Source organism: Falco peregrinus, chromosome 1 (assembly GCF_023634155.1).
Source record: "Falco peregrinus isolate bFalPer1 chromosome 1, bFalPer1.pri, whole genome shotgun sequence".
NCBI classification, from domain to species: domain Eukaryota; kingdom Metazoa; phylum Chordata; class Aves; order Falconiformes; family Falconidae; genus Falco; species Falco peregrinus.
The window spans coordinates 129,594,342-129,608,038 of NC_073721.1; the positions used below are offsets into that span (position 1 = coordinate 129,594,342).

The window sequence follows — 13,697 nt, forward strand, 5'->3', positions numbered from 1 at the left end:
TATGGAAGGCTGATTAGGAAAGCCAGGCAAAGGAGTCTGGACTTGGTGATGTTGGAAGGAATGACCGATTGCAAAACACCCTCTTTAACCATAGTCTGCACAGGTGCAGCTCCTCTAAGGAGGCTGCACAGACCTACTGACATTTCAAACAGATGTAGAAGATTGAAACTTGCCTTGTAATTCTGTTGATGCATAAGTATGAAGAACTTGAGTGCCAGATGTGTACTGGCTGTGCAGGGCTGATTCAAGAGCCCTGGCATGCACACAAGCCATGTAATTCCCAGGAAGCACTTGAGAGCATTTACAGCACCTCTTCGCGAAGAGAACTGCACTCCAGTGTCAAACACTATTTTTTGAAACCTGCTGCCCTTTATAATGGGCTTAGGAACTTCCATAATTCCTAAAATTAAGCCTAGCCAGCGCCGCTAGGTTAGAGAGGACAGAGGAAAAGGGACCAGCATCTTCTCATGCCACCTTGTAGTGGCCCCTGCAGACGAGCGAGTCCTGCAGCAGCTCTGCCACCAGCTCACAGACCCCCAGGCGCAGGAGCACCCTGCCCGTTGTTCTAAATATGCAAATATTCACAGTAAACTGGCGAGAGAGACAAAACTATTACTAAATTTGAGACAAATTTGGGTTTCTGCCTGAAACGATGAAATACTGCAAGGCTCATCTTAACGTTTCTGAAACCAAAGGCTCTGATTTTAAGAGCTAGATTGCAAACAGGCATTGTCAACAAAACAGAGGAGAAAGGGCTACACTGCTGCCCCTCGATATGCCTTACACTAACTTCTTGCTCTCATTCTCCCAGTTAAAATCTTCTTTCTGCCCAACTCAGAACAGGCTTTACCCCAAGCATCTCATTGCTCTGCACACTGCTCAGACTTGGGGTTACAAAATACTCTGGGATGACTGGTTTTCTTCTATTGAATCTGCTCCACTGTATATAAATATTCACTGAAAGGAGGACTGGAATCCAAAGTCATCACCACTGACTCACTAGCTAAAAGCAAAATAAAAACCAGCTTTGGGTTGTTCTCAGACATTTCCATGTCATTTTTCAGAGCTGACTTGAAATTAAAAAAAACCCAAACCACAACAAAAAAACCAAAAAACCAAACGGTGACTTTAAAGCTGTCACTTGTGCAGCTGCAGGAATAAAAACATTTCCCTACTGCAAAGCGTTTAGGGTCAAAGTAGACTGAGGGACAAAGCATGCAAAGGAAACCAAGTGCAGGGAGGCAACGCAACACGATCAAACAACTGACAGATATGATTAAGACTTACTTGTCCAGTGCCACAGCTTGCTCATAGGAACGTTTTGCATTCTCAACGTCTTCCAGGTTTGTCAGAGCAACTGTACCAAAGCAAAATGTGCACACACAAGTTGATGCTTCTCAAGGACTTCATTTCTAGGGCAATACTGAATGTCGTTACATCGTAAAATAAATAGGTGCTAGCAGGGTTGTCTGGACTGCTGCCAGGCTTAACCCTACTAATGTCACTTTTGACAAATATTTATCTTACTTCACCCCAAAAATGTCCAGTGCTGGAAATCCACACCCACTCCTTAGGCAACCCAAACCCAAATTCCTACATGTAGAAAGTCTTTTCTAATATTTAACCTTGATCTGACTACAATTTAACCTTCCTATTCACCAGAGAGAGAACAGACTCTTTAGACTTTCTACCTGTCAGTGAACTACTGGGGAACAGCTTCTCAGTAGAGCCTTTATCCAGTATTTGTTTACTTCAGCCCAACCTTTCTGTCTCTCTAATGTCACACCCCCTAAGCTGGATGTCCACCGGAACTGGGTAACAGCGCGTTGCACACCTGCAAGGAGCATGTACAGCTCTCCCATCTTAGGCTGGAAGTTGATGGCCGCACTGAGGAAGTGGAAAGCAGATGCGTACTGCTGCATCGTCAGGTGGACTAAGCCCAGATTGTACAAAATCTTCCAGTCAAAGGGAGCCAAGTAGTTTGCCCTCTTCAGGCAACTGATAGCCTTCAAAAAAGGAATAAATGTGCTGTAACACTGCCCAGCCAGAGCAGACCTCCTGCCTCTGCCACAAGAAGAATCTTGCTCTTGCATGAAGTTAGCTACAGACGAAAAAAGAAAGGAACCCAGATGCTTACGGCTACATATTTCTTCTTCCCAAAGAAGCACATCCCAATGTTGTTCCACAGCGGAGGGCTTTCAGGCACGGTGCTGGCTACCACCCTGTATTTGGAGAGGGCAACATCAAAATCTCCATGGGCCTGCATCATGCTGCCAGCTGCCAAAGTAGCCTTTGAGAGAAGACAAGAGTGACCAACTGAGGAACTGTGCTTTTCCAAATACAGCAAGAAGACAACAGGACAAATTGAATAAACTAAAGCTATCTCAAGAGCAACCAGCTTTTTCAGGGGTTTTCTTCTAGAAGCTGCCAAAACCAGCAGTGGGGAGCAGATGGGGACTCAAGATAATCTCCCAGCACAAAGCAGAAGACATGGTAAAGAAGGGACTCGAGTCTGCTTCTTCCTGCACTATCTTGATCACAACTGTCTCAGAAATACTGCCACATGACAAGCACTTAGGGTATGTTCTGGGGTGTCAGTAGTATCTCCTAGGAGAGGAGATTTCTAGTCTAAATCTCTGAGAAGCTCAATGCACTAACAGACTTTTTTTACCAACAAGCACAGATAGAAACAGTTCTGGTGCAAGTTTAGTGGAAAGTAACACATACTCAAGCAAGACACATGCAGCAAAGCTAGCCTAGTTTGCACTGACCGGTTGATACTGAAAATTAATGGAAATATGCATGGGGAAAAAAACCAAGTGATTGCAACGCACTGTAATTAAACCACACTAGTTAAGTCCTTTATAATATTTCACAGTGACAAATAAAATTTGTAAGTGTAAAGGTGTTTTCTCAACATTTCGCTCGCACTCATGTATCATTTGTCAACCTCACATTTCTGTACTCCACATCTTTAACATTGCACAGGAGGAAAAAAAGAGACAGAGAGAAATGAAGCAACATGCCTAAAAAGGGAAGCAGTTTCACAATCTGGAATGAAACCTAGATGCCAAGCTTGGCTTTCCAGACTAGAGCCAAGGAAAAGTCACATTTGTATACAACAACAGCTGGAACCACAGACAGGGTTATTAGCAGATGGGAGAATAATATCATACAATATCATTTGTATCTGTGCTCTGTGCCTAGGAGTCATAGGGACCCAGGCACAGCTCATGGGATTTTTGAAACAATATCTACAAGACGTTCCTTCCAAAGTAAATTCCACCTGGTTTTGGTGCAACTTCAGATTATAAACCGAAGGGATAAATTTAACATCCCATGTTCTGCCTCCTCCACTTTCCCTACCTCCACACACATCCAATTCATTACCCAGGGAAAGGTCCCAGAAATGTATACTGAAGAAAGCTTTCCGGGCATGATCCTTTACAGCCTCTTCAGGCTAAGACCCTGGATATAGATGGCAAAGCTCTGATACTGGAATTAGCTTTAAGATGTGTCTTATCATCATTCAGCTCCTCATGATACCTTGTAGTTGCCTGGGTCATAAGTAAGTGCGTTTCCAAGGTGTTCAAAAGCCTTCTGGTAATCCCCAAGCTAGGAAAAGAAGTAAATAAGCATCAGAAATTCAGGAATAAGGAAGGTTAAGAAGGAGAACACATGCTTTTGGGGCACTAGAATTTCTAGTTCAGTTAAAAATTCAGAAAAGCAAATTTTACAGTGCTCCCATTACACACACATGTTCTTGTTTTACAAAACAGAGTCTAAAAATTAATTTTGCTGGGCCGGATTCACTGTTCTGACCAAAACAAAGGTTTCCATATAGTTTGTGCTCTGATTTTTCCATACAGGAGTGAGCTCTGGGTTGATAGTCCTCTGCTCCTTCCTCTCTTCTAGAAGAGAGGCTACAGATTGCGGCTTTGCACACCCTTGATTCCCTGACCACAACTTCCTTACTCCCCAGGGCACTCTTTCCACATCAGAAAGTCTTCTCTTGTCTTCTAATTGACTGCAAGTGTTAGTGGGCGTGACTCTGTCCATATATATGCACATGACTGCTTAGAATCACTTAAATCCTACCGTTTTCAATTGAGTTATGCCAGAACTGTACCAACAGAGTCCAAACAGAGTAAAAATCTGGATACTGGTGTCCTTTTTTGGTCACAAAAATTGATAAGAAGCCCATCCATCCCTCCAGCAATTATACCGATGCATCAGAGTCCAGCACCTTCTGCAATTAATAGCAAGTGGGAAAGCTGTAGATGCATCTTTTAAACTCCTGAAGGTGAGTATGTATCCAGAGCCATGATTAACTGAACAAATGAACCACATCGCAGAGACCTGGGGGCTAAATTCACAGGGCAAATGTTATACTCACACTACTTCTATCTTACAGATCCCCCTTCCCATATCATATTCCCTTCTAAATCCACACATAGCCACTTAAGACATCCAAGGCTCCTATTAATTTTCCCTATCTCTAGAGCAAGGCAATTTTTTTCAAGACCTACATTTTATACTTGAGCATCTAAAGGATTAGGGAAATGCTTAAAGATCTTTCCAAATCAGCACTTGGTGCAAGTTTTCTAGCCCATCAATCCCTTTGGGCACTACTGTCTGTTCTTCTTTGCTTGTTCACTCTCTGGGAAGCTTACTTTTGGAAAAATCAGACAGTGCTTCCCATACATTTTACAGACCCAAGTGATGAGGTGCCTTTGTTATTTAAATCAAGTCAGATTTTCTTCTATGGTGCATTAACACTAACAATTTCATGGCTGCTTTTGTAGAATAACTTGCTAGACCCCTGCTCCAGAAACAAGGTAATGAGTAGACACGTTTTGTTACACTTGGAGGACTTCTAACAGAATTAGGGCAGTTGCCAAACAGAATTCCTGCCCTGGCTCAGGTCCAGGAAATCAACTTGCTTTTAGCACCAAAAGGAAAAAAAAAAGATACAGAAAAGCAAACTCTGTCCTGTTAAATGCAGTCTTTAGAGAAATGTGTGCAAGTCACGGAAAGGTGGATAGAAATTGACGCTACAAAAAAATAAACTTGGTCATTTTGAAAATAATTAGGTTCACATAATGGCTAACAGTCTTTAGTACCTGCAAGTAAAGTAACCCCAGTGTTGTAAGGAGGTCTGTGTTTTCTGGAGAAAACCTGTAATACAAAAGCCAGAGAGCTGTGTTGCTTCTTAGCCCTTCTAGAACAATGTATAAACAGAACACAGAATTCTGAAGCTACATTATACTAGTATCACTCCAGGAAATTAACTGCTATTATTAAACACAAATACTAGATCAACCATCACCACGGACACTTCCTTTGAACAATATTACACCTAAGCTTTCAAGATGTCTTCTAGATATAAATGGGAAGTCAACACAGCTCTGAAATAGATCCGGATGCATAATAAGATAATGTGGTTTTGTTAAGCTTCAAAGCGAGTCTGCATCAGTGACCTGGAAATACAAAATGGGATTTTCCATCATCTCCCATAAACCACCCTGTAAATCCATTCCAAGCCTCTCGGGCCATGTAGGACAGGCAATCCTCAGCATTTCTGATGTATCCTACACACACTCATCATAAGACTTTTAATTCACCCTATAAAAAGATTACAAAACCTGGTTTTGCAGACCAGCTGTGAGCTGCTCACCACAGCTTTGTGCTACACTGCAGCCCACAGGCCAGAGTGCTCAGACAGTATCCCGGGCCATACACACCGCTCCATTCAGCACAGACAAGCTTGAAAAAATATGTCCCAAGGTCTTTCAATCACTGTATGCAACTCCCAGTCCCTCACTGCTAGTATGAGCTTCACACAGCAATATTGTGAATCCTTCTAAAAGCATCTCCATTTCCAGTAGCTTTTGAAGACATAAATAGGATGAAAACAACAACAAAAAAGAAAAAGCAGGAAGGGACACACTGTTTGTGGTCTCACTCAACAGAAGTAAGTTTTCAATTCCTTGCTATCAAGATTTAAGAAATCTAATACGCACACTCACATTGGCACCTTTAAACCTCGACCACAACAAAACTGCTTGTGCCTGACGGTATATAAACACACAGCAACGGCAGACTACCCTGCAGCTGGTAACAGCAGGCAAAATGTAACAGGCAGATGAGAACAACAACAAAAAAACAGGAGTGAGGAAGAAGGGAGGGCAGGGGAGCACCAAGATAACATACATAAACCTGGTAAAATGCTTAGCAAGGATTATTTACGTAATAAACATTCTAGATTAGTCCAAATGTCTACCCAACCCAATATACTGTTAGACAGCAGCCAAAAGCAGATGTGTAAGGAAACAGTATGTGGAAAAAGCCAGTACAAAATGTAGATCCTCCAGTGGCTTCCGACATGCTCCTGCTTTTCTTTACTGTTTGTCTCCATTACAAAACTACATTTTAAAAGCATTGGTAAATCAGATGCTCAGGAATGCCCTGAAAGATGATAAATCGGTTCTGAGAAACAGTGATGGGGTGGGAGAAATTCACTGTGCACCAATCCATCGCCATCTCTAGTCTGCCTACTCACACGCTTTCACACACAAATCACTCCAAGTGAAAACAGTGTGTGAAACCCAGCAACTCATTTTTGACAGACCATCAGGGTTAGAGAGACACCCGGGGTTAGATCTTTTGGTTAGATAAACCTTTGGGATTTATGAAGTCAGTTTTGGATTGGTTTGCTCCCAGGCATCTGTGTCCATTTGTTTTTCCACTTTTTTTTTGGCAGACCTTCAAACAGCTACCTTCTTTCCTGACACATTGTCAGCAGGAGGAGGACTACAGCTGAGAGCAGAGACAGCTGAAGAGCTTGAAAGTGCCAGCTTTGCACAGAGACACTATAATTACCATTAGCTTTTTAATCATGTCCTCAATTCAGATCTGGGACACCAATCAAATGTCTCCTGGCATAGGATGGGACATGGGCAGGGAGAAAAAGGATATATTCTTACTCTACAGCTTTCTTATAGACTTCAATGGCTTTATCCGTCTCCCCCTCCAATAGGTGAATCTTCCCCAGCATCATGTAAGTCAGATCGTGTCTGTTGAGCTCCAAGGCATTGTTTAGCTGGTCTTGTGCCTAAACACACAACCACAGAAAATTTAAAAAAAAAAAAAAAAAAAAAAAAAGTGATTACAGAGACCTCAGTGAAGCAATAGCCCAAAGGAATCCCCAGCAGCTAGCGAAAAAGAACAGCTAACACCCCCTGCGCTGGGAGAACCCTGCTAGCAAAACCCAGCCCAGCTAACTGTTGAAACAAGTTCTGCATCAGGAGCCATGTACTTTTAGGGACAGAAAAAGGCAGCGTGCTGTGCTTCAAACCAAGCCAAGAGGCAACGACCTCCCAAGGAGGAGAGCAGTATGGGCCTGTTTCTGTATTTTAGTTGATTTGGTTTGAGGGAAGCTCCAGATTTGTTAGGTTAACAGGTACACTGCAGTTTATTCTTCACTAAAATGCTTATTCCAGCAATGAGAATGGATTGCCAAGTAAACAAGAGGAGTGAATCAGCTCTCATCAGGCACACACCAATCCCCTCCAACAAGAGACGCTTTGAAGCATGTGTTCCTTTTACCTCCTCAGGCCTAGCCAGCAGGACAGCAAAGTACACTTGCTGTCTCTGAAAACATGATATATTAGAAAAAGAATTGCTGACACGGTAATTCTGCAACATGGGATATTTGTTACCAGCATCTACTGAAGAGACAGTCATCCCCGAAGGCTTCATTGTATTTTAGATGTCCTCACCGAAGTATTGCTGCCCAGCATGACCAGTACCTCTCAGACAAGGAAGGTGTGAGTGCCGACAACAAAATTCCAAGTATGACCCTATACTCCAGAGCTTCCCGCTTTACAGCAATGCCTCAAACAAAGAACGCAGCAGGGGTTTGCTGCCAGGGCCACAGTTCGGTACCAGAAAGAGCAGCATGGAGCAGTGGGCCAAACTGGGAACAAAGGGTTTCTAAATGCTGGTTTTTCCCTTACAAAGTAATCCCACAGGATCAGAGACAGCTCAGTGCTCACCACAAGCACCGTGAGGGGTGTTAAGTGAGAAGCTGGGAATGGTGTCCTCAGACCTGGAAACAAAACTCCGTTTCAAGCTTCCAATAACTTCTTTATTAGCTACCAAGCTAATAAAGTTAGTGCTGCCCACACTACTATGCTCTTTTGTGGCTTTTCCCCCAGGCTTGGTGCAAAAGGAGCTTCAGACACAGGAACAATTCCTTTCCACCAAGGGAAAAGCAACCCCATAATTCTTCTCTCTGAATCCTGCCAGACCTAAGGGGCACGCAGTTTCCTTCACAAACTTTCTGCACGAGGTGCAGCAGTTTGAGCTGTATGCTGGGGCAGTGGTCTGGGTCTTTACCATCATACTGCTCTTTCTTAAAGAAGATGAAACTGGCATGCTTTACGGATTGCTACTCCTCACAAAACCAGCAGTCTTTACGGTTTGGGCTTTAAAAGGCTCAGTAACAGCTCAACAAGCAGCTCTTGTTGGAGCACAGTTGGTTTGAGGCAGCTCTTTGAGGTTGCTCAAACATTCCCTCTCAAACCAGAAACACTCCGAAAAATCCTAGTTCAGAAAAAGCCTCCTGACCTGCAACAAGGCTAACTTCCATTTCACTCTTATCCAACTTGCAGCTGACTCAAAGTAATTCAACATGCAAATGAAAACAGAGACAGCTCACAAAGTTTTGCTCCCACAAACAAATGCTGAAGAAAAAAACTTCCTTGATACCTATCACTGCAAATGATCAACTTCAAACTACCAAAGAAAGTGAAATTTCTGGGAGTGCTGCTTCCTCTTTGTCAGGTAGATAAGAAAAGCATTTGCATTACCTTGTTGAAGTGTTTCAGGTACATGTAGCACACACCCAGGTTGTGTCTGATCTCCTGTATGAAAAAAAAAGCAAACCACAAACAAAACCAAATCAGCATGAGGTATGAAATACATACTACGTAATCTGCCAGCGATAACAGTCATCACTGACCCAGATGGGGAGACCTCTGTGCCTGCCCACACCCTTCTGGCTTTGTAGATCAAGTAAACCTTTAAATTCAAGTTACTTCCTACAGAGCTTAAATGTGATTGTACACAAAAGACTACAGGCCACCGAGACAAAAATCACAGAAATGACAATGGTCTCTTCAGAGAACCAGGAGCAAAGACCAGTTTCTTCACTGAGACGTGACTCAGTTCCCAGGGAGAACTCTGACGCTAGATAAGCTGCCCTTATGGGTGGCTCTCAATCCACCTGTACAGTCATTAGAATATGAACAATGCTGCACCCAGCTGGACAAAGTTTGAAGATGTGCCTGATTTCCCATAACAGAAGTTGAGTACCAGAAGGGCTGATAACCCTCTGGCATCTTAAACAATTTTGCAAGAGAGCAGGAAGATCACCTAGGGATCCTAAACACTCTGGTGACACTGTAAGGAACAATCATGCCTCTAATCCATCACCAATAGTTTAAGAGACAGGCTACTTGTCACCTTCCCCACCCTGACACATCCTGGAGAGCCAAAAAGCAAGGTCCACTAGCTCCTCATTTCTATTCTAGTAAGCATTTCACTACTTCATCAGTTTAGACAGCCTTGACCTTTAAAAGGAAACTCTTATTTCCCCATTAACCCTCTTAGAATGATATTCTTCTCCACACAGTCTCTCCAACTGTGTAGAACAGTAATGAATCAGTAACTTCTGGTTACTTGCAGAATGAGACAGCACAAGGAAAGAGGACAGGCTAGCTCTAGTTCCAGCGCTGAGCCAGGTATGGGAAACAACTAATCAAAATATCCACTGAAGCCTGCCTGCTGTGGTTATAAATAAGGTTATAGGCATGCCAAGCACATACTGCAAGTAACTTGGTTAGCTAAAGGAATGCAGACTTGAAAGAAGACCCACAATACAAAAGGTTTCTGAATTGTCTGGCACAGGATAAGTTGAATAATACCAAACATATCCTTGTATCAAGCTAAATCAGCGAGTGCCTGATGTCTTAGGGAATGAGATCACATGTAGCAAGCCTGTCTTAGAAGTACCACTTCCGTAGGCCGAAGTCACCTGCAGAAGGCTGCCCACAACTATCTGCAAGCTAAGTCCTCTCTCTTCTCACCCACTGTCAAACATTTCCATTTGCAATGCTTTTCCTTCACTTTTTGTCTTCCTATATAGAAGAGCCAATGTAAATATCACTCCTGTAGCTATCAGCCCACGTTTTGCCAAAACAGGTAATACCTGGTAGGTAGCAAGTAACCCTCTCACCTAGTTTGAGGGTAGTGTATCTCAGTGGTGTTTTGCATTACAGAAAGTTTCCCAATTACTCCAGAAACTTTTAACAATAACTGAGGGTTTCCAAATGGGGAGCTGCTTCCCATACTTTCCTTAATGTGTGTGTGTGTGTGTGTGTGTGTATGTACGGCTGTGTTACTACTGACGCTTTGCAAAGCTCAAACACGTTGCTCAATTCTCTGTGCCCCAAGACAAGGTGTGGGATTTTGCTGGCAGAAATGATGCCTTGCTCCTGCGATCCAAACCAAACGCTGCAGAGGCTCATCTGTGCTTGGGAGCCTGTGCTAAAAGACAATGCCTCTCAGCCCTGCAGCTCCTCGTCTGCTCAGACTGCAGGCAGCATGAGCTCACCTCTGCTTGGAACAAGTCTGCAGCTGTCTTCATAAAACTGTAGAAATATCTGCATTCTACAATAATCTGCATTCAATGAAACACTTACCCAGTCCTTTTCATCGAGTTTAGCTGCTTCGTTGTACACTTCAATGGCTGCCTTGTGCTTCCCCAAAAGAAACCTACGAAAGCATTTGAATTACTATTTTTTCTTGCTCTGAAACCCTGCTGTGCAACCACTAACACCTTTGCCAGTGAGAAATGATGCTATTTGCTAGTTCTCCAGAGACCTGCGTGAGAAGCCCTGAGAAGTTTACAATCTCAGCAATATTACAATTTGAGCACTGCTCCCTTTCAGGGCCAAGGTCATCAATCCTGCGAGATGCTGAGGCTCTCTCTGACATTACTGGAGACGCAAGGAGTGAATTCACAGGCTCTGCAGTCTGCCTTTGTCTCAAAGGAAAAAGACAGGTGATCTAACAGGACATTCAGAGACGGAAAGGTGTCTGTAGGGCAAATTTACACAGCTCAGGTCAGCAGCCTTAGCTCTGGACCTAGAAATCAGTGTGTTACCTCTTGCTTAAAGCACAAAGAAAAAGAAAATACAATAGCAGCCAGGCAGATAACACAGATTTTGCTTTTCAGGGTAGCCCACGCTTCTGGAAGCCAATTCTAATGTTGATAAGAAGGAAGCATGTTTGGAATTAAGCAGCCTGGGATTTCACTTGATGTCTGGGAGAAAAACAAAACATGGAAGGTCCTGGGTGGCACATCAAAAAGAAACAATAAAACACCACTCACAGAGATCGTGCCACCTGCTTGAGGTTGTCAACGCTCCGAGGGTTCAGAATGGAACATGTCTGAAAAAGTTCAAGAGATTCTTGAATTTTCCCCTCCAAGCGAAATATCAAAGCTGTAAGACAACATATACGAGGCAAATTAGTCCATTTCTGCAGGAAAAATGTGCCCCTCTGACAGTAGGGAAAGAAGAGGGAGTACAGATACCTTATAACAACACTTGTTTGGTCTTTCCCCCTCCTGCAGCAACCTCGGGCAGAAGTTGTGTCTGAGGACAGAATGACAACACATGTAAAGGACTCATGCATGCCTGGAAAAATTTCTGGGTTTCAGAATAAAGGCAGCTCTAAACCCTAGCCAACTGCTCGTTAAGATGCAGTCTGGATTTCTCCCCCTCCTAGCTTCTACAAGCTGCAGTATGCCCTTGGCCAACAAATCTCAGCTGTGCCTCAGCACAGAGCTTTGAATTGCAATGCCAAGTGTTGAGGCACATTTTTTAGGGGACAGAGGACAGGAAGAGGAATACCATCCTTAAAGCAAACAGACAACGATCACCTGAGGCAGGTAGCTCTAAAAGAAAACATGCATCTGTAATACAGTCAAACACACAACCCAAGCACACAGCAACACACCAACAGTCCATAGCCCAAGGAGGAATCAATGACAAACTCATTGATATGGAGAACACAGAAAATCTAATATGCCCATCTTATGTGAAAGCCCTAAACGTCAAGCAAGCAGAAAAAAAAAAGCCAAATGTTTTTTACATATGTGTTTCATGTTTCCATCACCTGTTCCCCTTATTGTTCACTATATCTCAAATCAGAAGTAACTTGCTTTAGGAAAATTAAAACTTTCTGCCACACACCTTGAACATAGACTGCATATTCGCACAGCCCTTGAGACTCCTGGAGCTGCTCTTTGATGACAGCCTGGAATGACAAAGTGCAGCAAGTACAGATCAAACACAGTCTCCCTCACTGAAAAGCCCATTAGCTGGTTCACCATTACCCCATTACTAAACTGCAGCATGGCAGCTTTCAGAAGACTATAAACCCTTCAAATACTTCAATAAAGGCAATCTTTATGAAAGAAAATTTATTTCTGACTGACCAAATACCTTCTGCAACCTTGACTTGGAGAATTTTTCATATGTGTTACACATAGCTGTGCTGTATCTGTGTTATTGCAAAATGCCCTAAAATAACTTTAACTTAAACACCATGCAACGTGTTGATGGACACAGTTCTTCCTCATGTGATGGCAACAGTGATGTCACACAGGACATGAGAACTACAAATTCATTTAATGAGAATTTGTGCTTGGAAAAGTAAGTATTAATACAGAATTTGTAGCTAGTTGCTGCAATATACTATATTAAAATGCTATTGTAAACGTCCATCATTTTAACAAAGCTAGTAACAGGGATTTGGTTTCAGTTACAGAAACCACAACCTTATGTGTAACAAAGGGACTGGGCTGTGGCTGGGACAGCTACAAAAGTGCAAGCTCGTCACTGTGTGTGAAGAGCATTGTGCCAGGAATACTGTAGCCCTTTTAGTATTTCTCTGTTCATTCCTATTACCAAAGATAATTAGATATTACCTGGGGAAAGTGCCACAAGGAATCTCTGAAAGCATCCTCTGCTGATAAGGGTATCTACTCTAGGCCATTTGTGAAGAAATAAATTGAATTGGAGCAACTGCAGCTGAGTCAATGAAAGCCAAATGAACAAATGAGAAGTATATGGGAAAAGGAAGGGGGAAAAAAACTGATGAAAATGTAAATTCTTGCTGCCTGCATTCATGTAGCTGATACTTTGGGGCACGGGTACAGTTCAGCTATATTCCACAGTCACACATGACCTGAAATTACACAGCTGGTCAAAGAGTGACCTTGGGGAGGATGAGCACTCTGGCTACAAACCAAGAGCATCATTTCTGCTCTGAGACTCCTCTTGCTCAGAATTGGAAGAGACAAAGGAGGGAAAGGAAAATTTCTGGGCTGGCAATAACCTGGTGCTCATCTGGCACTCCTGCCAAGTGTATAAACAGTATCAGCATCCCCTGCCTCTGAGATGTATGTAAGTGAAGGACCTGAAAACAAGGAGGAAAACTGAATACAGCACATAGAAGGAAAGCAGAGTGAAGGCAAGGAGAATTATTGTTGAGAATCCTCACTCCCCCCAAAAAAACCTAAAGAGAGGAAAGAAAAAGAAGAATAAATCTAGGCTGCTCTTCCC

The 13,697-nt window shown here is 43.0% G+C and overlaps 1 protein-coding gene across 15 annotated transcripts in view; it reads right to left on the bottom strand.

The window, feature by feature from the left end:
* Window positions 1–13,697, bottom strand: part of BBS4 (Bardet-Biedl syndrome 4) — a 43,977-nt gene that overhangs the window by 8,340 nt on the left and 21,940 nt on the right. For 9 of the 15 annotated variants that reach the window (XM_055818738.1, XM_055818770.1, XM_055818779.1 and 6 more), the window contains 10 exons: window positions 12,324–12,387; window positions 11,459–11,570; window positions 10,767–10,839; window positions 8,874–8,927; window positions 6,987–7,114; window positions 5,124–5,178; window positions 3,547–3,615; window positions 2,138–2,290; window positions 1,835–2,006; window positions 1,288–1,357 (listed from right to left, as the gene is read on the bottom strand). In XM_055818738.1, the coding sequence (XP_055674713.1) occupies window positions 1,288–1,357; window positions 1,835–2,006; window positions 2,138–2,290; window positions 3,547–3,615; window positions 5,124–5,178; window positions 6,987–7,114; window positions 8,874–8,927; window positions 10,767–10,839; window positions 11,459–11,570; window positions 12,324–12,387 (950 nt within the window). The remainder of the gene's footprint in view (window positions 1–1,287; window positions 1,358–1,834; window positions 2,007–2,137; window positions 2,291–3,546; window positions 3,616–5,123; window positions 5,179–6,986; window positions 7,115–8,873; window positions 8,928–10,766; window positions 10,840–11,458; window positions 11,571–12,323; window positions 12,388–13,697) is intronic. The other 6 variants (XM_055818789.1, XM_055818783.1, XM_055818800.1 and 3 more) reach the window with 2 other exon arrangements.